Source organism: Oryx dammah, unplaced genomic scaffold, assembly GCF_014754425.2.
Source record: "Oryx dammah isolate SB20612 unplaced genomic scaffold, SCBI_Odam_1.1 HiC_scaffold_25, whole genome shotgun sequence".
In the NCBI taxonomy this organism is placed as follows: domain Eukaryota; kingdom Metazoa; phylum Chordata; class Mammalia; order Artiodactyla; family Bovidae; genus Oryx; species Oryx dammah.
In genome coordinates this window covers 86,947,300-86,974,555 of record NW_024070209.1, presented here as the reverse complement: position 1 = coordinate 86,974,555, position 27,256 = coordinate 86,947,300, and the positions used below count along the sequence as shown (strand labels likewise).

Sequence of the window (27,256 nt, the reverse complement as noted above, 5' to 3'; positions counted from 1 at the left end):
CTACAAAATAACAGAAGTATTTTCTAGTTTTAATAATCTATGCTAATTCTAAGGTACTAAATCAAAGGAGCAACCTGTTAAGTAGAGCAACTTCCAGATAAAAATGTTTCCTTAATATTTTTCATTCACAAAATTCTGTAAATACGATATGTTAAACATTTAGCACATTGCCTACCACACAGTAAGATTCATTATTTGTTAAATGAACATTAACCATGACATAGCAACATGGTAATGAAATGAATGCAAAGCAAAAAAAGTCACACATAGTACAGGGCTTAAAATGGCACAGGGCTTTTCTTGAATTTTTCTAATTCTCTATTTTTATCAAAGTAATAATGTACAATCATTAATTAACCAGCATTCTAAATTTTTTTAAAAAGTCCCTGTTTAACTCCTTCAGCAAACTTGTGTGTGTGTGTGAAAAATCATGATCTCATACTAATATATCCAGAATTCCAATTAAACCTCACAGGATTCTTCTTCCTTTACTTGGATCTTCACACAAAGTAAGACTCTGGTTTCCATTAAAACAATATGTAATACATGTCATCACCTGAAACTCAAAAGTGAAAAATAAACTCTCTCTCCTTTCCCTGGATCCTGAGACAGACAGTTATTCCCCTCCCAAGGCAACCACCACCATCATTTTCTTATACATTCTTCCAAATATTTTATACATTTTAAATCCACATACATTCCCATTCTCATGTTGGTCTACTATGTACATTGTTCTATACCTTGCCTTTTCCATATAATAATTCCTCTGAGATCATTCCCTACTCACATGTTTATAACTGTCTCACTCTATAATATATAATAACACTGAAGAGCACTGTGTATGCCTACTATATGGGCATATCATAATTATTTAGTCTACTCTGATGAACAATTAAGTTGATTCCCATCTGGTGATATTTCCAACAATGTACCAAATGTACACTTGATCCTTGGAAGAAAGATGTTGAAGTGTCCTTCCTCAAGCAATTATAATTTACATCCCCACTAGCAATGTGTTTGAGTGTTCCAATTTCTCAGCATCCTTCTGAACCCAGGGTATTATCAAACATTTTTTATCTTTTCCAATCTAATAAGGAAAAAAATCTTACTATAATTTTATTTACAGTTTTCTTTAAATAGTATGTTTAAATCCTTTGACATTTTCCCAATGAGTTTTTTCCCTTACTGTTACATGGAGATATATGTTAATGAAAAGTCTGTTTTTCAGATGTATCTCATATAACTTCATGTATTCCAAGATTATATCTAGCAATAAATTATATTAAATCAGACATAATATTACCAACACTTCTGACCCATAAGTTAACGACTGTTTGATTCTAACACAAACAAAACGTACAAGCAGAAGACTTAACTGAAATATAAGTCTGAATGTGTGTTTAGGTTCTGCCCACCTGACCACATGAAATGATAACACATATTAAATGTGACCTGAATACTAGCATATCAGATTGAAAGATACACACACACCCCCCTCTCACTCACTCCTGTATGAAGTATTTAATAAATTTATAACTCATCACCTTAAATAGGTAGAAACCTAACTTTCTGGTTGGGCAATATAGTGAGACCAAGCACTTTCCCTTCTAAAAATAATCAAAATGCTAAACAGAAATAGATAAAATAGAAGAAAAAATTATAGCAAAGTTCCAAAGGAAGGAAGGGAGATATTAAAGTGCTAGATAGGAAGATGAAACAAAGTTAGAGCAAAAAGTAAAAATTTACAGTACAATGACAGCAATGTGTAGTGAGTAAGGACCCTAGAAAAACTGTGTCATTGCTGAGAAGTAGCAAGAAAGCTATTTCCTGGACTTCTGGGGGTTATGGGTGTAGTTTCCCATGAAAAACTAAAAACCAAACACGATCTGTGCAGGTGCTATTCAAATTTTTATCTCATATATGATGTGTGACTCTATGAGCTGAAAGTGTGCATAAAACTGGGCCATGGCCTACTGTGCCCAGCAGAAACAAATCATCAAAACTACTTCCATAATCCAAGGTACCCACGCAAGTTCCATAGGAAATACCACATTCAAATTTTTTAAAATAACAAAACTAATCAAGGAACAGATACACCATGATGAAAGATCAACAAACAGATGGTTGGTACCCCAAAATTTAAATGAAACAGTGTGCATTAAAACATAAATGTAAGAAAAATGTTTAAAACTCTTAAAGAATCCTTTAAGGATATATATTTTAGTATTTACAGATTAAATAGATGATGCCCAGGACTGGCTTCAAAATAATGGATGTGTGTCTGTGGGGATATAAAGAAAATTCATAACTGCCAGGGCAGAGTAACGTTACACAGGGAGCTTTTCTTGATTAAAACAACCAAAAATATTGGAGAGGAAAAAAAATAACAGAAGTCCAAAGATAGGATACAATAATTCAAAACCATAATTCAAAAAGATACATGCAGCCCAATGTTCACTGCAGCACTATTTACCAGGACACAGAAGCAACCTAAATGTCCATCAACAGAGGAAAGGATAAAGAAGTGGTACATATGTACAACAGAGTATTACTCAGGCATAAAAAGGAATGAAATTGTGCCACTTGCAGAGACGTAGATAGATCTAGAGACTGTCATACAGAGTGAGGTAAGTCAGAAAGAGGAAAACAAATACCACTTATACATGAAATCTAGAAAAATCATACAGGTCAACTTATTTGCAAAGCAGAAATAGAGACCCAGACATATGAATACCAGGAAGGGAAGGGAGGGAATTGGGGGACTGGGATTAACATATATACACAGCTGCTGCTACAGTTAGTCGCTTCAATTGTGTCTGACTCTGTGCGACCCTAGGGACTATAGCCCACCAGGCTCCTCTCTAGGCAACAATACTGGAATGGGTTGTTATGCCCTCGTCCAGGGGGTGTTCCCGACCCAGGGATCGAACCCAAGTCTCCTGCACTGCAGGCAGATTCTTTACTGCTGAGTCACCAGGGAAGCCCCATATATACACTACATATAAAATCGATAACTAATGAGAACCTACTGTATAGCGCTGAGAACTCTACTCTGGGCTCTGTGGTGACCTAAGTGGAAAGGGAATCCAAAACAGAGGGGATATATGCATATGTAAAGCTGACTCATTTTGCTGTACAGCTGAAACACACACAACATTTTAAAACAACTGTACTTCAATTTTAAAAAAGAAAAGCATCTTGAAGATGGGGGAGAGAATTTTTTTAATTTAAAAAAAAAAAGACTTCTCTGGTGGTCCAGTGGATAAGAATCCACCTGCCAAAGCAGGGGACAGGGGTTTGATCCCTGGTTTTGGAGGATTCCACATATCTCAGGGTAAGTAAGCCCATGTGCCACAACTACTGAACCCTCACCTAGAGCCTGTGCTCCTCCACAAGAGAAGCCCCTGCAATGAGAAGCCCGTGTACTGCAACAGAGAGTAGCCCCCGCTAACCAAAACAAAAGAAAAGCCCAAGCAGCAACAAAGACCCAATGCAACCAAAATAAATTATTTTTTAAAAAAAGCAGTAAAAGAGAAGGCATGTTTGAAGAAACTCCTCAGAATGCAGAACAAAGAACCAGCAAGATGAAAAAATGTGGATAAGTCAAAAAGATGCAAGATAATATGCAACAGGAATTCCAGGAGAAATTAGAATGAGGAAGAAATGTTACATAGAGGTAATGGCTGAGATTCTTCCAGTTACTAGTATAAATAATCTTCAAAGTGGAAAAGCACTGTGAGCTCCTCAAGGACAGGGACTGTGTGTTAGTCACTGATGTATCCCCAGCGCCTAGCACAGTGCCTGGCACACAGTAGGTGCTCAATAAACGTTTATTAAAAGAAAAAAAAAAGTGGAAAAGCACACTAAATCCCCCCCAAAATAAAACAAAAATGAATTTATATGTAGACCAGCATGGGAACATTGAGGAATGTCAAAGACAAGAAAATTCTTAAAAGCAACCAGAGAAATGCCACATTACCTATAAGGAAAGAAACAACAGTATGGCTGACAAGTTGATTTTTCATGAGAAAATAATCAAGGATCTTAAAAGTGGGAGAAAAAAACTGTAAGCTAAAATTTCATAACCAATTAAAATACCATATAAAAGCAAGTGCAAAATGAAGACGTTTCCAGAAAAAGACAGAAGTTCCTGCTTAGACCTTTACTGAAGAACCCCTTTAAGAGTTAGGAAGAAAGTAATGGAACAAGAGAAGTCACCAAGTAGAGTAATACAGTAACTAAAATACATATTTTAGAGTAACTGGAAAATTCCTGGTCATAATCTATGAAAACAACTCTTCCAAAACTGCAATACAGATCATTACAAGATGCTGAATAACAATACTCATGTGACACCTCATGTTTGCAGAGAACAGTATTTCAGATTATTTAGAAGGCCAAAATTTCTTTCATATTAAGTATGTGCAGAGGATTGAGTTGGCTATTAAGGACATATGCTTTCCAATCCTCTTTTAGATTATCTAAATTTTTAAGGATAGTTAATGTGTTCCCCCTTGTTTAATCCAACCTTCGTCTGGAAAGGTGGCACAACCCCTGGAGTTCCTTTCGACTTTCCTGTTGAGAGCGCCTCCTCTTGAGATGCGACGGGAACGCCGGGAATCCTTTCCCGACGAAGCAGGGAAAGGAACCCTCATCTCGAGCTACGAGATGTCTGGCTTTAAGACTATACTTTGTATTATCATAGTTCAATCGGCAACTAGAAGGAAGTATTTCACTAGGAAAATCATGGATCTCAAACATTTCAACAGCTCACCATCTATTTTAAGGTAACTGACAAGATGTGGATTCATTTTAGATATTTATTGGCAGGAATTTAGCCAATATTTATATGCTCACAAAATCTGCCTTTTATCTAGCTAGGTAAATTACTTCTGTAGCTCCTACCTCATTTTACTGCAATTAATGACAATCCCTACCTTGCAGCCTGTTGTGAAGACTGAATGACTCAATACAAATTACTTAGAACACTGCTTGGTACACAAATCTCCATCACCACGCACCAACCACACAAGTCTCTTTAAGCACCGGGCAGAGTGCTCCTATCTGTATTTATGGACACTGGGATGGGCCACTGGGACTTCACTCACCCTAAAACATTAAATTTGCCTTCCAAACGCGATTTCCTATTAATTCTCCTCCCCTACTAAATTTTGTTTCCAGAAAAGCACTTCCTTGCCCTAGTTAGAAACCTGAGTGTTATCCTAGTGTTTCCTTGGCCTCACTCCCCTGATCGTGATCAGTGAAAAGTCGCTCAGTCGTGTCAGACTCTTAGTGTCAGACTATACAGTCCATGGAATTCTCCAGGCCAGAATACTGGAGTGGGTAGCCTTTCCCTTCTCCAGGGGAATCTTCCAAACCCAGGGATCGAACCCAGGTCTCCCATATTGCAGGCAGATTTCTTACCAGCTGAGCCACAGGGAAGCCCAAGAATACTGGAGTGGGTAGTCAATCCCTTCTCCAGCATATCTTCCCAACCCAGGAATCAAACCGGGGTCTCTTGAATTGCAGGTGGATTCTTTACTAATTGAGCTATCAGGGAAGCCCTCATATCACTCCCCTGGCACCCCATATTTAGTCACCCAAGCCTATGGATGTAGTATTTTCCAAGTCAAGACTTTAGAAACTTTCTTAAAGAAGCACAGTATACTTTTGGAACACACATCTCCCCTCTCTTAACTATAAACCACTAAAGAAGACTTTATTTCATCTAGAGTAACACACACACACATACATACACACACACGTATTTGTATAGTAAATTAATAAAAATGTAAGATGAGTGTAATATGACAGTATGTAAATATACTTTAAAAATAAGGATGAGTCAATCAGAATGAACAGTGCTCAGAGGCACTGGAAACAGAAGAGGGATACAGACACTGAAGGAAAAGGATACAATATACAGTCATAATCAGGAAGTTGCTTACATGTATGGCCAACTATACTTACTGTACTACATCATTTTATGTGACAGACTTGTATCTGCAGATTTTGGTTTCATGGAGGCTCCTGGAAATCAATCCCATGATACTAAGGGATAACTATTAATTTATAGTCTTAGGTGAGTCAATCAATCCACTGACTAATCCATGCCCTACCCAGGAGATGACAGCCATTAAACGTGAGCAGCCATGCAATTTCTCATGTCATAATGCCACATTTCCTACGTAACTCCGTCATTATGACTTGATTCCTATGTGAGCCTGCCTCCTGAATGAGTACTTACTGGTCACACCACACGTACTTCAATCTTTGTGCTAGTTATTCCTCACTGTAAATGAATACTATCTGTTTTATACATCAGTTACATGAGCTTGATTATTACTGGATCTATCTATGAAAAATAGCTCCACCCTGATGTGTTTGAGTCAACAAGGCTGAAGGTCATACAATAAACTCCCAGAGGTAACACACCCCCTCCCACCACTCCATCCACAATCTTACTTCTCTGCAGTGTCACGTGGATGAGTATTCTTACATCTTTTGAAATATGAATAGCCACTAGACTTCAATATGCCTTAAACAGAAATAAATTTATTTCTAAATCTGTTTTTATATTTCCATTGCTTTTCTACTAATCATCCCACCATGCCTCCTACCCACAGCTCATCACCACAACCTCTGATTTTTCACTCTCCATTTCCCACCCTACCACCAACTGTTCGGCCAATATTTTCACCTGTCCTCTCAGTCTCATTCCTATTTCTACTACCCAGAATTAACCATATTTCACTTCAACTAATGCAATAATCTAACTGATCTACCAGGTTTTAGGTTTTCTTCTTTCTCTAACCCATTTTATATCCTGCTGCAAGATTAATAAGCATAAATTCCATTCTGGGTATGTTAATCCACTGCTCAAAAAATCCTAATGGCCTGTTAAAGAATAAACTTAAAGCCTAGAGCACATGGTCCTCCAAGATTATACTCCAAACCTAGAGCCTTTGACTAACGTTAAGTGATAAGTAAGGGCTGATCCCCTCGGCCATCACAGCAGCGGGTGAAGCTGAGGGAGAGATCCAATTTCCCCAGTGTGCCATACGATATATGGCTATTCCTGTATGCCACAACACAAAGAAGCTGGGAAGCACTGTCTCGGGTGACTGACATCCAAGATATATCCATTATTACTGTTCCTGCACTAGCAGGAGGAGCGGAGAATAGAGGTAGCTCTGAAATACAGTGGCACGCTAAGAAACAAAACAGTAGGTATGGGCATGTGAAAAGACAAACGCTGTAAGTACATCTCCAGCACTATGCAGAGAAAATGGTCTTGGGTCTCTGAAGAGTATTCAAGTAGCAAGGCTGAACACAGCAGAGTTGAGAGTAACTAGTCATTAAGATCATCCAACTCCTGCCTCTTCTTGTTGGTTTCTGTGCTCATCAATCTTCTAATGCTAATTTGGCTTCTCCAATAAATTTGTCTTCAAGCAGTAAACACTGCTAGACAATGACTGCCTCACCTGTAGCTCTGGCAGCTCCCCTATCTGTGTGCCAATTAAGATCTGGAGACTATGAGTCCAAGGGGACAAACCCTGGGCTGTAAGTGTACACTGCTATGCTGCTCATCTGGCACCCTGACAGACAGACCAACAAACAATTCTTCCTTATCTTGACCTGAGGGAGGGAAATCTGTGAAGAAGTATTATCAAGTCTTCCTATCTCCCAATTTCTATTTACTAAAATGTAAACAGCTCTGGAACATTCATGAATGTGAACATGCCATTCTGGGAGAAAGGGTGTAGACTAAAAACCACCTTGTATAAAAAGTGCTCAGACTTTTGAAATATGATTCTAAAGTCACGAAAGATCTAAAATTCAATGCTGGTTGAAATATCTGTCAAATTAATAATCTAAAATTAATATGAATTAATGTGACATGATAACCTGTCATCGTGGTCAGAAAATTAATATAGATTCCTCAGATCAAAGGGGATATGTGCTACTGTAGTCACTCACACTGAAAGTAAAAGAAGCCAGAGTGGTCCACGCAATTGTGTGGTTAATTATTCTTGTGGGCAAAAGGAAACAAGGAGCTAAAACCCAGAAGATAAATAGGGGAAGAAACAAAAAAGAAGAATTCATGGTTCTCAACAAAAAGAGAAAAAGCTTTACTATGTCCCTGTCCCCAATTATTTCTGAAGTCTTTCTCCTGGCCCACAGGCTGTTGAGCATCCCACGACGCAGGCGAAACAAGCACCAGGGACAGCAGTACCGCTGCCAGCATCTACTGGAGCACAGTGGCGCTTTTAGGGGCCCTTTTGTGAGGACAATACCCCTCTCTCCTCTCCTAAACAATGAGCACTTAAAAAATAAAAATCGTCTCCGGTAGAAGAACGTTTGTCTTATCTTCCAACTCAGCTACAGAGCTGTTACAACTGCAGTGGTGAAGACACATAACAGAAAGAGTTTTAGCCTCAGACAAATGAGGTTTGTGAATACTGCAACGTTAAAGAAAATCACGATCTTTGTCCCCTTATTTCACCCAAAGCAGCCAAGCCAATTCAAGATACTCTTAGAAACAAGTGTAGTGGCCAGTCCTTTGTCTCTGACCTGCTGTTTCTCCACGTTTTAGCAGCTGGATATTGAGTGGCCACAACAGCAAGATAGGAACGTTATCCTTTCACCTCAAAGTTCCCAACTCTCTGGCCAAAATACAAAGGTTTAGAAGGACAGTTTAATACATACACTGGCAATACTAATACTGCTTTCCAATCTGCCAATCTGCATCAAAAACAATTACACAGCCACAATTTGCCAACATTTACAGATCAGTGCTACCAAAAGAACCAAGGCAAAAATCAATGTCCGTACTTCCTTCCCCTTAGAGAACTAAGAAACTATGTTAGCATCCAGAAACTATGTTAGCCCTTGCAATTTGCAAAGTAAAACAAGACAAACGATAGTGAGAAAATAAGAGTGTTCCTTAAAAGGAAAAGGAAACAAAACAAAACGAACAGAACAGAAGTCAAATCTTAGTTTGGTCATAAGTAATCCAACTGGACAGACATCCTAAAAGAAAATACATTCAATCAATTAAAAATAGGTCAAAATTGCTTTCCTAACTTAGTAGATGGGTCAAGTTTTGCTATATCCTAGGAAAACTACCAAAAATAGATAACAGCAAAGATACCAGTGTACTTTCACATGTGCTGTCTTTTGTGAGTCTATGGATTTCTACATTATAGAGATTACACAATTATTTGCAGGTTAACTTTTCCATCTATGGCTAAACCACACCAAATGCACTTATCTCTGCAGCTGTATTATATACAACCCTCTGGTCTAGCCTTTAGTCTACAAAACCTATTTCAGGGCATAAAAAGAAGAACAGGGTCAACAGGAATTTAAGAGGCCATGATAAGAAAATTAATCTGCACTGGCCACTAAACTTACATTGGTTACTGATTATATTCAACTGAACTATTGGGTACAACACAAAAAATAATTTTCAAAAATTAAGAGTAATCAAAAGAAACAATAAAGATGAAGTCCTTGTTCTTACATACCCTTACAGCTTATCAATAATGATCTGACTTAGAGGAAGCCACAAAGTAACTCAGGACACTGTAAACTCCAGACAATATAGAATTGGGTCTCATTACTAGACAATGGGAAAGGAAATATTATATCAACATAACAACTCATCCTTACACAGGGGAGAGAGTAAGAGCAATGCTAAGAAACTACACAATATAGGAGAGAACCATAGGTAATTCTATGTGGCTGGAACACAGAGGGAAGTATTCTTTTCTCTCCCTTTATGCCAAGTCTTATCAAGCTAATATCAATTTACAGTAAAAGAGATAAAATAGGGCTGCTCTACTTAGTTGAAGAGCACAGACTCAAATGGACCAAAAATTGAATATAAGAACTAAGATGATAAAACTCTTAGATGAGAGCACAGATATAAATCTTTATGACCCTGGATTCCATAATAGTTTCTTAAATATATTGTAACAGGAGCACAAGCAATCTAAGAAAAATAAATATGTCATATTTCATCAAAATTAACAACTTTTGTTATTGAGCTCGGCCAATGAACCCCCCCTTACCTCTTTCCCTAATCTTTTGAAGTTGTTACTCTCGCCATCTTCTCTAATAAGTTGGTTCTCAAGTTTTTTTCTCTACTCTAAATATCTTGGCAACTAAGAGAAAGGTGAGGAGGAAATAAAAATTTCCAGGGTACCACTAGTAGTTTGATAACAGACTCCCATCTCAATTTGTTCAGGAATATAAAAGTCATTTCAATATATACCATTTCCCATTTCCAATGTCAGTCCCTGGATGTTTAAATATTATGCAATTTTTTCAAATGTATTAAAAGCTAAAATTAAAATCTTTAACTTTAAAAAAAATTTAAAATTTCATCAAGAATCAAATACCTGGTCTCTGCAATTGGTACCCAAATAATCTAGAGTATTTTATGATCAAAAATGCATAAACCCTTACGATAACCTTTCTAACCTCTTTACTAGTCCATCAGAATCTTGAGAGGGCAACATGAGCATTGAAAGCCTAAAAAACATATTGCCAAATACCTGGAAATAGTACCAGGTTGAAAGATCGGAACACCTAATACATATATGTTTAACTGCAGGTGTCTAATACTATAGTTTTTAAGAGTAAAGCTTTTCTGAGCTGTGTTCAAATAATGTCTGGTGGAATGAGCAAAACAAGAAGGAAAATGGGAGTACTAAATATTCTAGATAAATAACAACACAAAGTCTGATTTAAAAATCAGTATCATTACAGTTTTAAAGCATTTTCACGTACTTTCCCACTTATTTCCCACAATCATCCTGACATTTACAAAGACAAATCTAAGACTGTCCTTTAAGAATAAAGCATTAAGATTAATAAGTATTAAGCATTTAATGCTTAACAAGCATTAAGATTAAATTTACATGGGTCATTACTGTCCTGTTCTCAGCCTCCACACCAGTTTCTCTAAGTAAAGCTTGCAGCAAACACAGAGGAGGATTCAAAGCTTTAAGGCAGTAAACTAACTTAGGATACTTTGTGTTATATATTTAGCACCACACTATACCAAATCCATCTGGAGCCAAGCGTGCAGCAGACAAAAGAAATCATGGAAAATGCTGTTCCTATGGATGGAAAGAATGTAAATGGATAGTCAAGATCTGTGCAAAAGACAAGTTTCATTAAAATGCTTCAACCAACGCTGGCTATAACAGCGAACCTGACTTCCTATCTCCAAGAAGCCATTATTTACAAATTTCATTCATGCCAACTCAGCTTCTAGGCTGGGTACCAGGGAGTGAAATCAGATTAATCTTCCTTAACCATTCTAACATAAGGAAGCAAAAGCCATTCCACCATACTAGTTCTTAAGTTTTTCGGGAATTAACCAGGGATTCTTTCTTACCCAATACCTAAAATAAATTTTTATTTATTATCAAGTCTGTGATTTTTCTGTCTACAAATCTAGACTCCTAAAATAATTTTGGGGGTAGAGGGACTGGGCAATGAGAAAGGAGGGGAAGGTTTTACAAATTTCATTATCACCACATAATCACAACTACTCAGAAACCTGCTCAATCACACAAAATGATCCAAGAGCAGCAATTTTTGAAGTGTGTTCTGAGCACTCCTCTGTTCTTGTTCAGTTACTCAGTCGTGTCCGATTCTTTGAGACTCCATGGACTGTAGCACACCAGGCTTCCCTGTCCATCACCAACTTGGGGAGCTTGCTCAAACTCATGTCAGTGATGCCATCCAACCATCTCATCCTCTGTTGTCCCCTTCTCCTCCTGCCTTCAATCTTTCCCAGCATTAGCGTCTTTTCCAATGAGTCAGTTCTTTACATCCGGTGGCCAAAGTATCGGAGCTTCACCTTCAGCATCAGTTCCTTCTAATGAATATTCAGGGTTGATTTCCTTTAGGATTGACTGGTTTGATCTCCTTGCCATCCAAGGGACTCTCAAGAGTCTTCTCCAACACCACAGCTCAAATGCATCAATTCTTCAGTGTTCAGTCTTCTTTATGATCCAACATCCATACATCACTACTGGCAAAACCACAGCTTTAACCAGACAGACCTTCATCAGCGAAGTAATGTCTGCTTTTTTCTGAGAACTCCGATCCCTCCTCCCATTTTTTTGAGTGGGGTGGGGCACAAGCACAAACCGCTTTCATAATACATATTAAGATACTATTTGCTTTTTTACTGTCATGCTCTCACGAAAGGAGTTTTCCACAAGCTACAAAAGGTGTGATACAACAAATAAAACAATGCCACTATTCTCAATTTTCTTTTTAAAAAATGTTATTATTACACTTATATGATATATCTAGAGTTGTCAAATTCAGACAAAGTAAAACGGTGGTTCCTGGGATGGGAGAATACGGAGTTAAGTGTTTAATGGGTAGAGTCGCATCTGGAGAAGAAACTCATCATGCTGGTGATGACTGTACAACAAAGTGAATGTACTTAATGCCACAGAACTGCATGCTTAAAATGGTAAATCTGACATCAAGTATAAGTGAAGTCACTCAGTTGTGTCCAACTCTTTGTGACCCCATGGAGTATATAGCCTGCCAGGCTCCTCCATCCGTGGATTTTCCAGGCAAGAGTACTGGAGTGGGTTGCCATTTCCTTCTCCAGGGGATCTTCCCAACCCAGGGATTGAACCCAGGTCTCCTGCATTGCAAGCAGACTCTTTACTGTCTAAGGCACAAGGGAAGCGACATCAGGTATATTTTACCACAATTGAAAAAAACAAAATACAAGTAACGTTAATTTCTAATGTGTTTATTATTCTAAAATGGGTTATAAAATCTCCAGTTTAAATTTTTAATAATGTAAATATCTATAGGTACAATCTACACAAACAAAAGATTTTAGGTTCCACAATTTTTTGTTGTTGCTGTTCCAAAATATTTTTAAATTTGTGCAAAGGGGCCTTAAGACCCAGAAGTTTGAGAACCACTGCACCAGAATATAGCCAATTATGTAAGTCTTCCATTGCATTCTTTACCTCCATTAATCTACTTAGCACTTACCACCAAATAAAAGCAAAAGCAATGGTGCAGAGTCTATGAGTCCAATCTTCTAAGTGGACAGCAATACCTTTCCACAAGTTCTCCTATCTTGAGGTCAACAAGACATGGGCTTCACTTGTTTTTTTTTTTTTTTTTCTTTTCTTTTTTTGCAGTGTAAGTATTAAAGGCATTCAACCACAGCCATGTAGAATATTATACCGCTAACATATGGCAACAGTGAGCACCTGCTTACCCATTACCCATATCTTACAATTAACCTTTAACCAAATTACTTTACCATGCTGCTAAGTTACTTCAGTCGTGTCCAACTGTGTGTGACCCCATAGACGGCAGCCCATCAGGTTCCCCGTCCCTGGGATTCTCCAGGCAAGAACACTGGAATGGGTTGCCATTTCCTTCTCCAATGCATGAAAGTGAAAAGTGAAAGTGAAGTCACTCAGTCGTGTCCAACCCTCCTCGACCCCATGGACTGCAGCCTATCAGGCTCCTCCATCCATGGGTTTTCCAGGCAGGAGTACCGGAGTGGGGTGCCATTGCCTTCTCCCTACTTTACCATATATCTATACAATTCTATTTGTTTTTGTGTAAACTGAAGGTATCAGTATGTGACTGTCACTAACCAATGTGAAGTAAAAATTTACATACAACGAAATGTACAAACATTAAGCACAAACTTGCCAAGTTTCCACAAATGCATATACATGTGTAACTGAAATCTGTATCAGCACAAAGACCGTTACAATCACCATAGAAAGTTCCTCCATCCACTGAGGTCCCCACTCTTCTGATTTTTTACCTAGAGACTATCTGTGCTTGTTCTAGAATTTCATATAACTAGAATGACATTATGTACTTCTTCACTTAGCATGTTTTTGAAATTCATCTATATTACAGTATGTATCAATAGTCCATTCCTTTTTACTGCTGAGCAGTACTCTATGAATATACCGCAGTTAATTCATTTTCCTAATAATGGACTGTTTTCAGTTTCCTGATCTTAGAACAAAGCTACTATGGTCATTCTTGTACAGGGCTTTTTCTCTTGTGTAAAAACTTAAGAGTGGAAAATTTCTAGGGGAAAAAACCTTTTAATCATGGAAAATCTCAAACATATACAAGAAGAGAGAACAGCACGATGAGTTCTCACTAAAGCCAGCTGCTACTATATTAATTCACACACACACCTGTTTCACCTTAACCCCCTCCTACTATTTTGAAGTTGTAGATACCATCATTGTGTCTTTAAATACTTCAAAATGTAAACATTTATAATCTGGTCAAATTATTTATTATGAAATAATCAAGAAACCTTTATTTGATTTACCCATGGATTAAGTGTTCTTTCAAATGATGTTTCTCTACCATCCCTCCTTGATACCTAGAAAGTCAATGGCACAAAGATACCTTCTGCTGTTACTCTGAAAGAACTAGTGCTAAACACAAAATCTAGTATTGATAAATATCATAAAAGAAATAAACATCAATATGATCAAGCAGATTTCCCAACTGTCAAGCACCTTGAATTACCTAATCTCATGACATGGTATCATTTTATAAGTGAAACTGGTGTTGTTCAGTCGCTAAGTGATGTTCCACTCTTTGTGACCCCATGAACTGGCTTCCCTGCTCTTGACCATCTCCCTAAGTTAGATCAAACTCATGTCCATTCAGTCAGTGATGCCATCCAACTATCTCATCCTCTGTCCCCCAACTCCTCCTGCCCTCAATCTGTCTCAGCATCAGTGTCTTTTCCAGTCAGCTCTTCGCATTAAGTGGCCAAAGTACGGAGCTTCAGCATCAGTCCTTACAATGAATATTCAGGTTTGATTTCTTTACAATTAATGAGTTGATCTCCTTTGTAGTCCAAGAGACTCTTAAGAGTCTTCTCCAGCACAATTCAAAAGCATGAATTCTTTGGCCCTCAACAATCTTTATAGTCCAACTCTCACATTCATACATGACTACTGGGAAAATCATAGCTTTGACTAGATGGACGTTTGTCGGCAAAGTGATGTCTCTGCTTTTTAATATGCTGGTCTAGGTTTATCATAGCAAGTGAAACCATATATGAGACTTTTAAAAAAAGTCTGATAACTAGCCCTTTGTGAGAACAAAGGGAGTCCTCATTACATTCTTAGGAGGTGAACAAGGAGGTAAAATTTCAACCCTTTCAGTAACTAGATTTTTGTTAACCTCAAACAACTATCTGTGCTGGAGAGGGTAAGAGGAAATGGCAATTCTCAACAACAGCTGATGACAGTATAAACACACATAATCTTTTCTGAGGGCTATCTGGGAAAAAGCTAGAAATTTCATTTCCAAAAACTTAACTAAGTAAACTCTTGCATAAAGCATGCAACAAGGATGTTCTTCTCAGTATTGTTTGTAACAGAGAAAAATTGTTTACAATCTAAATGTTCAATAGGACATTAGTATAATTACACAACATCCAAATAAAAACACTACAGGGTTTACGTCTAGAACCACATATGCCAAACTATTAATGGCAGTTATGAAAGGGAGGGAAATACTTGCCACTCATCAATTCTAACTGCCACTTTCTAAATAGGTTTCACTATAATTTCAGTTGGATCCTTTTTCTCTATGCCAAAGTTGGGTTTTTTTTCCCCTTAAAAAAAAAAAAAAAGCAAAGCTCAAGGCCTTAGAGGTAACTCTAAGGTGGAACTTTGAAAATACAGGGTCCCCTGAGTAACTGCCAGAAAGGTGAAACTGTAGAGTTAAACAGCATACAGAGTGACAAAGAAATAAAAAATAATTGAGATCTTAGACAAGGGTTCTGACAAGATGCTAATATACTAGTAAGAACCTAAAGGACAGGTGTCATACAATTCAATACAACTTAATACTGCTTGTTTTATTTATGACCTAACCCATCTGGGTTGGATAATTCTGTGGCAGGGGACTGATTCTCCTATGCATTAAGTGATGATCAGCAGCATTTAGGCTTCTATTCACAGTATGTTAGTAGCACCTCCTCACTCACACCTCAGTCTTGACAACCAAAAAAACTCTCTCCACAACTTGCCAAATGTCCCCTGGTGGGTAAATTCACCTGACTGAGAACCACTGATCAAGCCTTATATATCCGTATATACAATATTCCACTCCCTTTCACTCTTCAGAAAGAACTCTTAGCTTCAAGGAGCTTACATTTTAACAGCCAAAAAAAAAATGCAAAAGTTTTAAAATGTTATTGCATTTTATTGAGGAGGGCATCAATATTACAGATCAGGTGAGTTTTGTTCATGACAGATCTACCCTCCCTCCCTAACTTACATTTATCAAACTGTACAAATTCCTCAAAACACTGATCTTTTAGTCAGTTACTATGTTATTTAGAGCTAAATGTGTTTCACACAATTTCATCTGGAGTCACATCACCTGGATTCCTTGCTCTTCCAAACTCAGTTTTGTGACATCAACCAAGTTAAGTAACTTCCTCATGTCCCTGTTTTCTTAACACAGTGGGTATATCAAGTTCTTAAAGCAGTGCTTGGCATATAGTAAAAGCCCCATAAAAGTGAAGTCTCTCATTCATGTCCAACTCTTTGCGAGTCCATGGACTGTAGCCTATCAGGCTCCTCTGTCCATGGGATTTTCCAGTCAACTGTGCTGGAGTAGAAGATTGCCATTTCCTTCTCCAGGGGATCTTCCCAATCCAGGAATAGAACCCGGGTCTCCCACATTGCAGGCAGACGCTTTACCGTCTGAGCCACCAGGGAAGCCCAATGTCAGCTATTACCTATTATCTTAACTACAAGCCTATAAAGACAAGCATCATCTTCACCAATTCATAGATAAAGAAACAGAGGCTGAAAAAAACTTGCCTAGAATCGCAAAATTGTAAGGTTACAGAGCAGTGATCCTAAAATATTCAGTCTTGACTCCAGAGCCCATGATTTTTCAGTCATGTCAGTAAGCTTACGTTGAGACTAACTATCAAGTACATACTGGTTTCTTACTTCTAAATAATAACTACCACTAGATATTTTCTATAAGACATTTATTTAGAACACAACTGAATTCAAATGTATTACGGAATTAAGATAATAGGATTTACACACCAACAGAGACAAGTTTCAGTTTCTATATATTTTAAATGATTCTTACTTTAAAAAATAAGAACACAGACCTTAACTCCTGAAATTGTTTAAACAGAAGGATAACACGTGGTTGTTTGAGACAGAGGTTACCTTGTATAACGCATTCGCTAAGTGTCCTATTCTTACTCCAAGGTCATGGACTTTGTACATGATGTTTGTTCCCAAGTCCCAGAAGGGCTCTGTATACCCCTTTGGTTTCTTCAATTTGCCCTTACCTCACACCCAAGTTCTTAATGACTCCTGAACACCTTACTCAATTTTTTAACCACTGCCTTGCTGTCATACAACTTATTAATCATTTTTACTTAAACTTTACCATTTCCAACATTTAATAGGATCATCAATGACTTTTTCATCACCTCTTCCTAAAGGTATTTCACTGAAGTCATCAGCTTTTCAACACTTTTCTTTTTGGGGGATTGTATAGTTTTTTTTTACTTTTGTATTGAAGTAAAGTTGACTTAAAATGTGTTAATTACTGCTTACAGCAAAGCAACTTAGTTATAGATATACACATACATTCTTTTTCCATGTCCTTTTCCATTATGGTTTGTCACAGAATATTGAATATAGTTCCCTGTGCTATACAAAGTTGTTTTTAACAACTAATGACATGTTTTTCAACCTGGACTATAAAAACTACTCATTTTAGAGTTTGAAGTCAGAGCACAGGTGGAATAACTGGAAGCATATAACTTTAATAGTCCGAGAATACCAGAATTAGAAGCAACAGAAATTTTAGCCCAACTCTCTGGTTTCACAAATGACAAAGACAGATAACTTGGTGACAGCTTCCTCTCTAACTTCTCTTAGATTCTACAAAGAACTTGGCCTTGACCATTTGGGTCCCGTTATTTCGTTTGCTCTTTAGATTACTTGCATTTCAACATTTTTTACTGCCTCCACAATTCAACAGTCTCTCTCAATACAGTGATTATCAAAAAGGTTGAGAGTTGTCCACCATGTTCATTTTGAGTTAATAGTCCAAATAATTCCACCCAAAACTTACTCTATCAAAGAGAAAGAAAAGGCTGAGAATATCTACTTATGACCAAAATCCTGCCTATCTTCTATGTTACTCTTTTACTACTAGCTTCCTATAACAGTGTCATCTACTTCCTCCACACCAAATTCCTCTTCCTGTTTACCAGAGGGGGTCAAAAAGAGAAAACCTAATCTTAGCACTCATATTCAGCAATTTTATTTTTCTTTTATTCATTTTTCTTTCCCCATTATTTTGATAGATTCCTTATTAAATCACTAATTTACCAATCATCAGACTTGTTCACTAACCAACCCTTTCCATCTATCAGTTCAGATTACAAACTGGTAATTAGCACCCAAACTATGAATTCTAGATGCTGCCACCTACACATCATTCAAAAATCTTTCCACTGTCAATCAAATAAGGAAAATTCCCTCTGACATTCTCTTACATAGTTCCTACACTCTTACAGGCTTTTCTACTACAATAGCTCTACACATATCCTGCTCTTCACACAAACCCTTTTCCATGAATAAGGCCGATGATCCTGTATATTCCTTCTGCCTGTTCTGCCTGAAATATTGACACCCCCACTGCCATCCTCCTCCTCCGATGCTCATTCCAAAAGCCACTCCTTGTAAAGCCTTTCCTGAGGTTTCTGCTTCCTTCAAACGACAGAGCATTTTGTTCAGAACTGTCTTCTGGGAATTACTTATTTATATTTGAGTACTTTCACATGCACTCCTTTTTATAAATTACTGGAGGACAAAATCTCCGGTTCTCAGCTTTGTTCTTCCCCTGCTGCTTAGCACAGTGCTTGTACATGCTAAGCTCTCAAACACAGCCAACTTGAAGATGGGCTTTCTCGGGATTTTTGGTAAGCTGGCCAGTAAGTCACAATTGGTTTCTTAAGCCATTTTACTAATAAAAGTGTTTTATTTATACCCTGGCATCTGAACTCTTCTATTTCACTTAGTTTAAAAAACAGAAACAAAAAACCTGTCCTAATTTCAGGGGAACTGGCCGATTGAAACGATCTTCTTAGTCTCTCTTTGAAGTCACTTATCAACTAAGCAAACTTGCCTCTACTTAAGCCATCATAAAAACTAAAATTTATAGGAGCCAGAAAATAAAACAAGTATTCCCAGTTAACTTGCTAGAGAACAGGAAATATTCTGTGGTCATTCTGAATTGCTGCAGGGTAAGTAACAAACTGCAAAGAAGTAACAGCACAGAACAAGAGACTGAAATATGCTGTGAGAGCTCCCCAAAGTAACACCTGTGCAGAAAAGCTTCTTGTTAACAGAGGGAGTTCTTAGTCTTCCTTGATGACACAATGGATGTTGCCAACAACTGCTACCACATGCTACCGAAGTCTACAATCACTTTTATAAGTTGGCAATTTTTTTTAAATACAAGCAATTAGTTTAAAAATCCTACATGCCTCCTCTTCGCTAGGCAGGGAGTGGAAGACAGAGATGAACATATGACTTTCATAGAGCAAAAAAAATCTCAGTATGTTTTTCTCCACTTTGTACACACTCAGTATTGCTTCCTTTCCCCCTTTACCAGCTATCTTCATCAGCCCGATTTTGTTCAGATCACCTATTATTTGTACTGCAAAAGGAGGTGAAAGAAAAAAAATCCTGCCCCACGAATCTGATGGAGCAAGGAAAAAAAGGCTGGGAGAGCAAGAGGTATTCTCCCCTCTAGTCCCTCTTGAAAAATCACCAATCCAAAAGATGTGTCTTTCATAAGCCCACCTAAAACATGTGTAACAAACACATCAAAAATTACAATGCTGGTACTGAAATTTTAAAACCTTACCTTACTAATCAAAAGATCCATACAATGACAAAGCTAAAATGTTCTCTCTCAGTAATAAATGTGAATCATAGCAGTCAGGCTGCTCCACCCAAAAGCCACCCTCGCTAAGACCTGAAAGTTCAAAACCTGGACAGCTTTCCCCGTTTGCTCTACGCCAGATTGGAATTCATTTCAACACCTCAGGGTTTAAGTGTAGCCATGTAGCAGCAAGGGAACGTTATCCCGTACTGAAATTAACCAGGATACTTCATTCTTTTTGTTTAGCTGTGCCTTTTCCACATTGAAGAAACTCTCCCCCCTTACCAGTTTAGTTTATAAGGAGGAAAAAGCGCAACAGCTACTCTACTTGAAAAACGAACAATCTATTCAGGTTTTCGAAGTAAATTTGCATTATTCCTAGGTTTGGGAGGAGAACTGACTTACACTGTCGTTCCCCAAAAGGTCCCGCACTTTCTTTCAAGGGAAGCCTGAGCCTATGAATTGATTAAATACATGTGAAGAAGGGTTCCCAGATAGCCTCTATAAGCTGAGGAACGAGTTTCAGTCTGGTACCAACCTACTAGCACATTTCAAAATTATCTGGTGTGGAGCAACCCACTATCTAGGAAAGATCTACTTACCAGTGGGGAGGGATAAAAAAAAAAACAAAAAGCTTCTTGATCTCAAGAACTTGAAATGCACCAACCCACTATCTAGGAAAAGATCTACTTACCACCGCTGGGGGCGGGGAGCTTCTTGATCTTAAAAACTGAAATGCACCAACCCACTATCTAGGAAAGATCTACTTACCACTGAGGAGGGAGGGGTGGGGGAGGAAAAAAAGCTTCTTGATCTCAAGAACTGAAGTGACACATCAAAGAGGCCAAAGCTAACCACCTCAAACACAGCGGCAGACCATCAGGCAAGCCCCGGCCCCCATTCCGTTGTCATTAAAGTCCCGAGGGAGGGCCTCACACAAAGCTGGAGGGGAAGAGGGGAGGCCGCCGCCACCGCCCCCCGTGCCCCCAAATTCTCCCTGCACCCGGAGAAGGTCCGCGGGACTCACCAGGACCGTGGTGCAGATGGACCTCAGCTCGGACTCCACTTTCTCCCGGTAGTCCTTGATCAGCTGCAACTTCTTGTCCGAGGTGTCGGTCTTCTGCTCGATGCTGGAGATGACCCTCCAGGCGGACCGGCGGCCCCCGACCACGTTCTTGTAGGCCACCGACAGCAGGTTGCGCTCCTCGTTGGACAGCTCGGCGCCCTGCTCCGTCACGGCCTTCATGCAGGTGGCCATGTCGTCGTAGCGCTCGGCCTGCTCGGCCAGCTTGGCCTTCTGAATCAGCTCCGTCTTCTCCATGGGGGCTGGGGGAGCGAACTGCGAGGTCGAGCGCGGACCCGGGGGGCTGGCGGGGGGTGGGGGGCGCGGCGAGGAGGCCTGAGGGCGGGCGCCGGGGTGGGGGGGGCGGCAGGAGGGCGGGGGCGGCGCCGTCAGACAATGCGCCCCGCCGCCCGGCCGCCCCTTTTGTCCGTCCCCGCGCGCGCGGCCCAGTTGAATTTCCCTCCCCCCGCCCACGCTCCCCAGACCGCGGGGCGCCCCGGAGGGCCTGGGCGGTGGGGGGGCGCCCGCCAGGCCGGGCCGCGCGGCCTGAGGTAGAAGCTGAGGTGAGATGAGGCAGGGGTGACGAGGAAAGGCCGCTCCCGCGCCCGCCCGCGGCCCAAGATGGAAGCGGCCGTTGGCCCGCACCTTCCCGCCGGAGCCTGTCCCTGAGGAGAGCGGGCGTCGAGGCCAGCCGCTGTCCCTCCCGCCTCCCCCACCGCACCCCGGGGAAGGCCTCCAGCGGGACACACAGGCCCGGCCGGACCCCCGAGAAGGGATTTCCCCGCCCCCGGCCCCGCGCCCCGAGGCGACCCCAGCGCTCACCTTCACGTCTCCGCGGCCGCGGCGCGAGTCCCACCACTTGGATCCCTCTTCTGGCTTTAGCCGAGGACCCTCCCGTCTCAGCCTACCTCGGAGCCGAGAGGCGGGGCCACCGCGCGGCCCGCCCCTCGAGGCCGCCCACCCCCGCCAATGGCGCGCCGAGATGTCCCCGAGAGTTCCGCCTCCCTCCCCGCCTCTGGCCAATGAAGACTGAGCGCGCGGAAACGGGGGCGGAGGAGAAGGGGGCGGGGCGGTAGGGGGGAAGGGGAGGCTAGGAGGGTGGGTCGGCTTGGGCAAGTTCGGTTGGCCGGCAGGCTGCGGCTTCGGCCACGGGGTTTCCTCCAATTAGATCCAGGGTAAAAGGACGTCACTGTTACCATGGCAATGCTGTTACCAACGCCCCTCATCCTCCCAGCCACCCCCGGCACTCGTGGGCGCGGCACGGGAGCGGGAAGCTCGCACTACCTCTCCTGCTGCGGCCAGGTTCCCTTGCTGCTGCGGCGTTGCAGACAGTTCACTGCATCTTGTTGGCTCCCGATGCAGCTGCGGCTCTCGTCGGCCCGGGTGAGGTCGGGCCTGGGAGGGTGACACCATCGGCTGTTTTGTTACCCAAACTCTTGTCTTTCCTCCACCTTCCTATTCGTGACAACGGTTTGGAGCTCAAGACACTGAACCCAGCCTTTAATGACATTACGATGAGGACCGTGAATTAGAAATAATCCCATCCCCATTAAAGAGGAATTAGTTCCTGGAGAAAGTGGCATAAGCTTGGGTTTTACACGTTCATTTTAAGACCGGCACCTAAAACCTGAAATTCCCTTGGAAAATTACCCCCTCCCCCCAAAAAGTCCAGGCAATGCCAGATATTATGATTTTCTTTCAAGTGGGAAATGACCTTAGGGATAATTGGGAGAAAAACATACATTTAATCCCACCCCCCCACCCCCCCGACCCCCCTGCCAAAGCAACTGTTTTTATATTTCTTTCCAGACTTTCCAGGTCACGCATTTAAATACTTATTTTTCACATCACTGCTGTCTTACATGTACACGCTTTTTATCTTCTGGTATTATTTTTGAGAGGACAATTGAAAAGCTAAACTTCTCTCCCTAGATGTTGACTGCTGACTTTCCCTTGTGAACACCCCTCTGAAATGAGAGCGATTGCTTCAGATGGCTTCTAGGGTCATCACCAGCCCTTTCCTTCCCTTTAAACTGGGCACTCCCCTCCTGCCACTCCCTTCTCTCCGGAATGTTCCCAGTACCAGACTCCAAATAAGGTGGCTGTCCTGGGTGTCTGGAAAGTGGTCTTTGTGCCATCTGGGCTCACACTGCCATGATTCCAGTTCCAGCACGTCCAAGGAAAAACAGATCATTGAGAGCAAAGAATGCACAGCCAAGAAAGAATTTCACGTTCTAAGTGGAGGTCTTAGAAGCAGATCTGGAGACTCTCTAGAATGGAAGATCTGGGCACTGACAGATAGCAGGAGAAGGTGTGAACTTTTCAGAAATCTAAACTCCCTCCCAGCTGCCCCTCCCTATCCTGACTTGTAAAGGTTGCTTTGTGCTTTGACAGACAGGAGAGGCCTGGACTGGAAAGGGCTTGTGTCTTAGTGCAGAAATGCCTTGCTATGTTCCAGGGTTCTAATGGAGGGCCCTGCTGTTATTTCTGGAATCCCTGGGGCCAGGCTGTAGACACACGAGTGTTTATGGCCATGTGGGCTGGGGTGGAGCTGGACACCGAGAAATCCCCATGGAAAGAATTTGCATGTGCAAGGGCAGATAAAATGCTTTCTGTATGACCAGTGCATTTCGAGCTTACTGGAATTAGAGACAGTTCAGGCGAGAGGAGAGACCGCCCAGCAGAGGTGAGTGGGGGATGGAGACCCTGGAATAGGATGGTCAGGGGATAGAACCTCTTGTAGGGAGGGAGGGTAAGGGCAAGAACACTTTCTTTATCAGAAAGCCTGGACTGCACTGCCGTCTCCCGAGGTGACCCTTGGGCAAGGTTTACTTCTCTCTGTAACTCAGTCTCTATAATTTCTGCTTTCATCCAATCAGATATTTATTGAACACCAACTCATATAGTTACAATCACCTGAACTCATGGGTAAAAACTGCTTGGAAGCAATGGCACACTATAAAATTATGTTTCATCAGGGACCAGAGGGGTAGGTTAAGTCTAAAGTCCTCTGCCCCTGAAAAAACTCAGAGAAAATTAAAGCTCTAGGGACTTGAAGCCCCTGGACACATAAAGAGCTAACACTTATTGAGTGATCACGTGTGTCAAACACCATTTTAAGTCTTTTGCAAGTCTTAACGCATTTAATCTGCTTAAAGCCACTATGAAGTAGGTAGTACAGTAAGTCCCCTGCCTACAACCTTCAAGTTTCAAACTTGCAAAGATGTGAATGTGCCTTTGACGAAGGTCAGGCGTGAGTGACACCGAAGCTTGTCTTCCATCTCCTATTGACGATCCTTCAAGTCTGCCGCCTCCCTCCTCCAGACAGTAACTCTTCTTGCCTGTTCCCGCGATGCCAGCCCTTGTATGCCAGCTGTTGTACTGTACTAATGTACTTTCCATGGGACTGTCCTGAAAGATTAAACATGTTTTATTATTTGTGTTTGATTTGTATGTATTATTTGCGTGAAAAGTATTAAAACCCATTACAATATAGTACTATACAGCCGATTGAGTTCGTTGGGTAATTGGGCTAACTTTGTTGGATTTATGAACAAATTGGACTTAAGAATGCACTCTTAGAACAGAACTCATTTGTACACAGGGGACTTACACTACTCTTATGATCACCTTCTCCATTTCACAGATAAGGAAACAGGCGCGATGCTTGGATCGAGCAGAGTGGAAGAGCTAGCAATGGCAGAGCCTGGATGGATGTAACCCAGTGTGCACTGCCTGGTAACCAAAGCCCATCCCTGTAATGGCTCTGCCAGCCCTTTGCTCACCGCTGTAGGGACGCCAGGAAAGACCACACTAGTCTCTGTTCCCTAGGAGTTTCATCCTAGCTTAATATAAAACGTTTTAAACATCCACATTCAACGTGCTGGGAAGAACTCTAGGGAACAGAGAGCTAAGAAAGCATTGAGTTCTTACTTTATCTTTTTGATGTTCTTATTATTTTTTCTAAATTGCTTGGTGAGAAGAAGCTGCTTGAAGCCAAAAGATCCTAAATCCCAGCTCTGTTATTTATTTGCAGTTTGACCTTGAACTTCCCAGGTGGCTCAGTGGTGAAGAATCTGCCTGCCAATACAAGAGACATAGGTGTTGCAGGTTCAATCCCTGGGTCAGGAAGATCTGCTGGAGAAGGAAATGGCAACCCACCCCAGTATTCTTGCCTGAGAAGTCCCATGGACAGAGAAACCTGGTGGGCCACAGTCCATGGGGTTCCAAAGAGTGAGACACGACTGAGCCACTAACATTTGACCTTGAACACCATGATCCTCTCTGGACCTCAGTTTTCTAACCTGTAAAAGTAATCCTTACCCCAAAGAGGTCGTGGAACTATCCCACGGGTAACATTAGGCATACAGCAGGTGTTCAGTAAATATTGGGGGTTTTCCCCCTTCTTTCCCTCTGCTTGGTGGTAGAGTGCAGAGGAGGAAGGGAAGTGCCAGTGCTGTTATAAGCCTTGGAGCCTTATAAAAAGTTAGTGAAGGCTTATCTCTTGAATCACTGTTGTAATTAGTGGAGTTAATGGTCTGCAGAATGGCTACACTCAGTGTACACTTCCGAATGAATGAGTCCTTCTGGTTGAGTTTACTCTCATAAATTGTTTCAGTGGTTTATTTGCCCAGAGTAGTGGGTCGTGCAGAGGAATTTCTTCCTCTCCAGCCTTGTGGCAGGTATTTCACTGACAAACATGTGAGTGGGACTTTTCACTGCAGATTTCGGTATAATCACCATCAGTGCTTCTTTTGAGAGGGTGGTTGAAAAACTGCCTGACTGTCCACTCCACTGGGAGGGGTGAATGAGATTCACTAAGAGCCAGGACAGTTTGGTCAGGGCAGGGTCTTCCCACACATTTCCTGGCTGAGGGCTGGGGTCAGGCTGATGGAACTCAGTCTCCCATCAGCCCTGCAGAGGGCAAAGCTCATTCTTGCCATCTGCAGGAATCCGTCTGTGCTTGTGGGTGTCCCGTTTCTGGCACCTCCTGGACTCCCATGGGCTATTTATTGTTTTCCAGCTCTCACTGTGTGTTCTCAGGGAGAAAAATCTAATCAAATCATTCCATCATTAAAAAACAGATAAGTCTTCTGGCAGTAGTTCTTCTGCCACGATTTGCATTTTAAAAGAAAGAAAGCTCTTACATTTGAAGAATAAAAGTTCACTGGTAGGGGAATTTCCTGGTAGTCCAATGGTTAGGACTCGGCACAAGCCATGTAACATGGCCAAAAAAAGAAAAAGTTTACTGGTAGAATTTCAGGCATTCTGAACCAACATTTGGTCCACTAGCCTTTTGGGGAAGGACTTCAGCATTCTGACATTTCTCCAGCATTTCCTATATGTCAATAAGGTACTTTAAGAAAAAAAAAGATTGCTTTTGTAATGATAAGAGTGATGATGACAGTATTGATTAAAAATGTAACAGCACACGTCATGGCTTCCCTTGTAGCTCAGCTGGTAAAGAATCTGCCTATAGTACAGGAGACCTGGGTTCAATTCCTGGGTCAGGAAGATCCCCTGGAGAAGGAAATGGCAACCCACTCCAGTATTCTTGCCTGGAAAATCCCATGGACAGAGGAGCCTGGCAGGCCACATACAGTCCATGGGGTCGCAAGGGTTGGACAGGACTTGGAGACTAAACCACCAGCACACATCATATTAAAAATGAAACAACATATAAGAGTATAAAAAGAACCTGTGAAGCTGTCTCTGCAGGGGGACCATTGCAGGCATTTTAGGAACCTCCTTCTAGACACAGCTGCTGGTTTCATGTGGAGACATGCATGTAGTTTTACATGTGTAAGATTACATTCTTCACTTTGTTCAGGGCAATGGTTAATTTTATGTGTCAACTTGGCTGGGTCACAGTGTGCCCAGTATTTGATCATACATTATTCCAGATGTTTCTGTGAGAGTGTTTCAGGGAGAGATGAACATTTAACTTGGTGGACTCTGAGTAAGCAGATTGCCCCCTCTAATATGGGTGGGCCACGTCCACCAGCTGAAGGCCTGAATAGAATAAGAAGAATGATATTCCCGAGTAAGAGAGAATTTTCCAGCAGACGGACTTTGAACTTGCTCTGTAACGTCAGCTCTCCCTGGGTCTCCCACAAACTTCAGACTCTTAACAGAAATAGTTTCTCCTAGATCTCCCTCCTACAGGCTGATCCTGGAAATTTTGGATTTGCT

At 41.1% G+C, this 27,256-nt stretch overlaps 1 protein-coding gene across 2 annotated transcripts in view; it reads right to left on the bottom strand.

The window, feature by feature from the left end:
- YWHAQ (tyrosine 3-monooxygenase/tryptophan 5-monooxygenase activation protein theta) overlaps nt 1-22,007 on the bottom strand; it is a 31,509-nt gene extending 9,502 nt beyond the window's left edge. Inside the window, exons 1-2 of one of the 2 annotated variants that reach the window (XM_040224947.1) lie at nt 21,887-22,007; nt 21,029-21,400 (exon numbers count right to left, since the gene is read on the bottom strand). In XM_040224947.1, coding sequence (XP_040080881.1) covers nt 21,029-21,322 — 294 coding nt within the window. In that variant the 5' untranslated portion in view covers nt 21,323-21,400; nt 21,887-22,007. The remainder of the gene's footprint in view (nt 1-21,028; nt 21,401-21,886) is intronic. The other variant, XM_040224948.1, reaches the window with a different exon arrangement.
- Between the last annotated feature and the right edge of the window lie 5,249 nt (nt 22,008-27,256).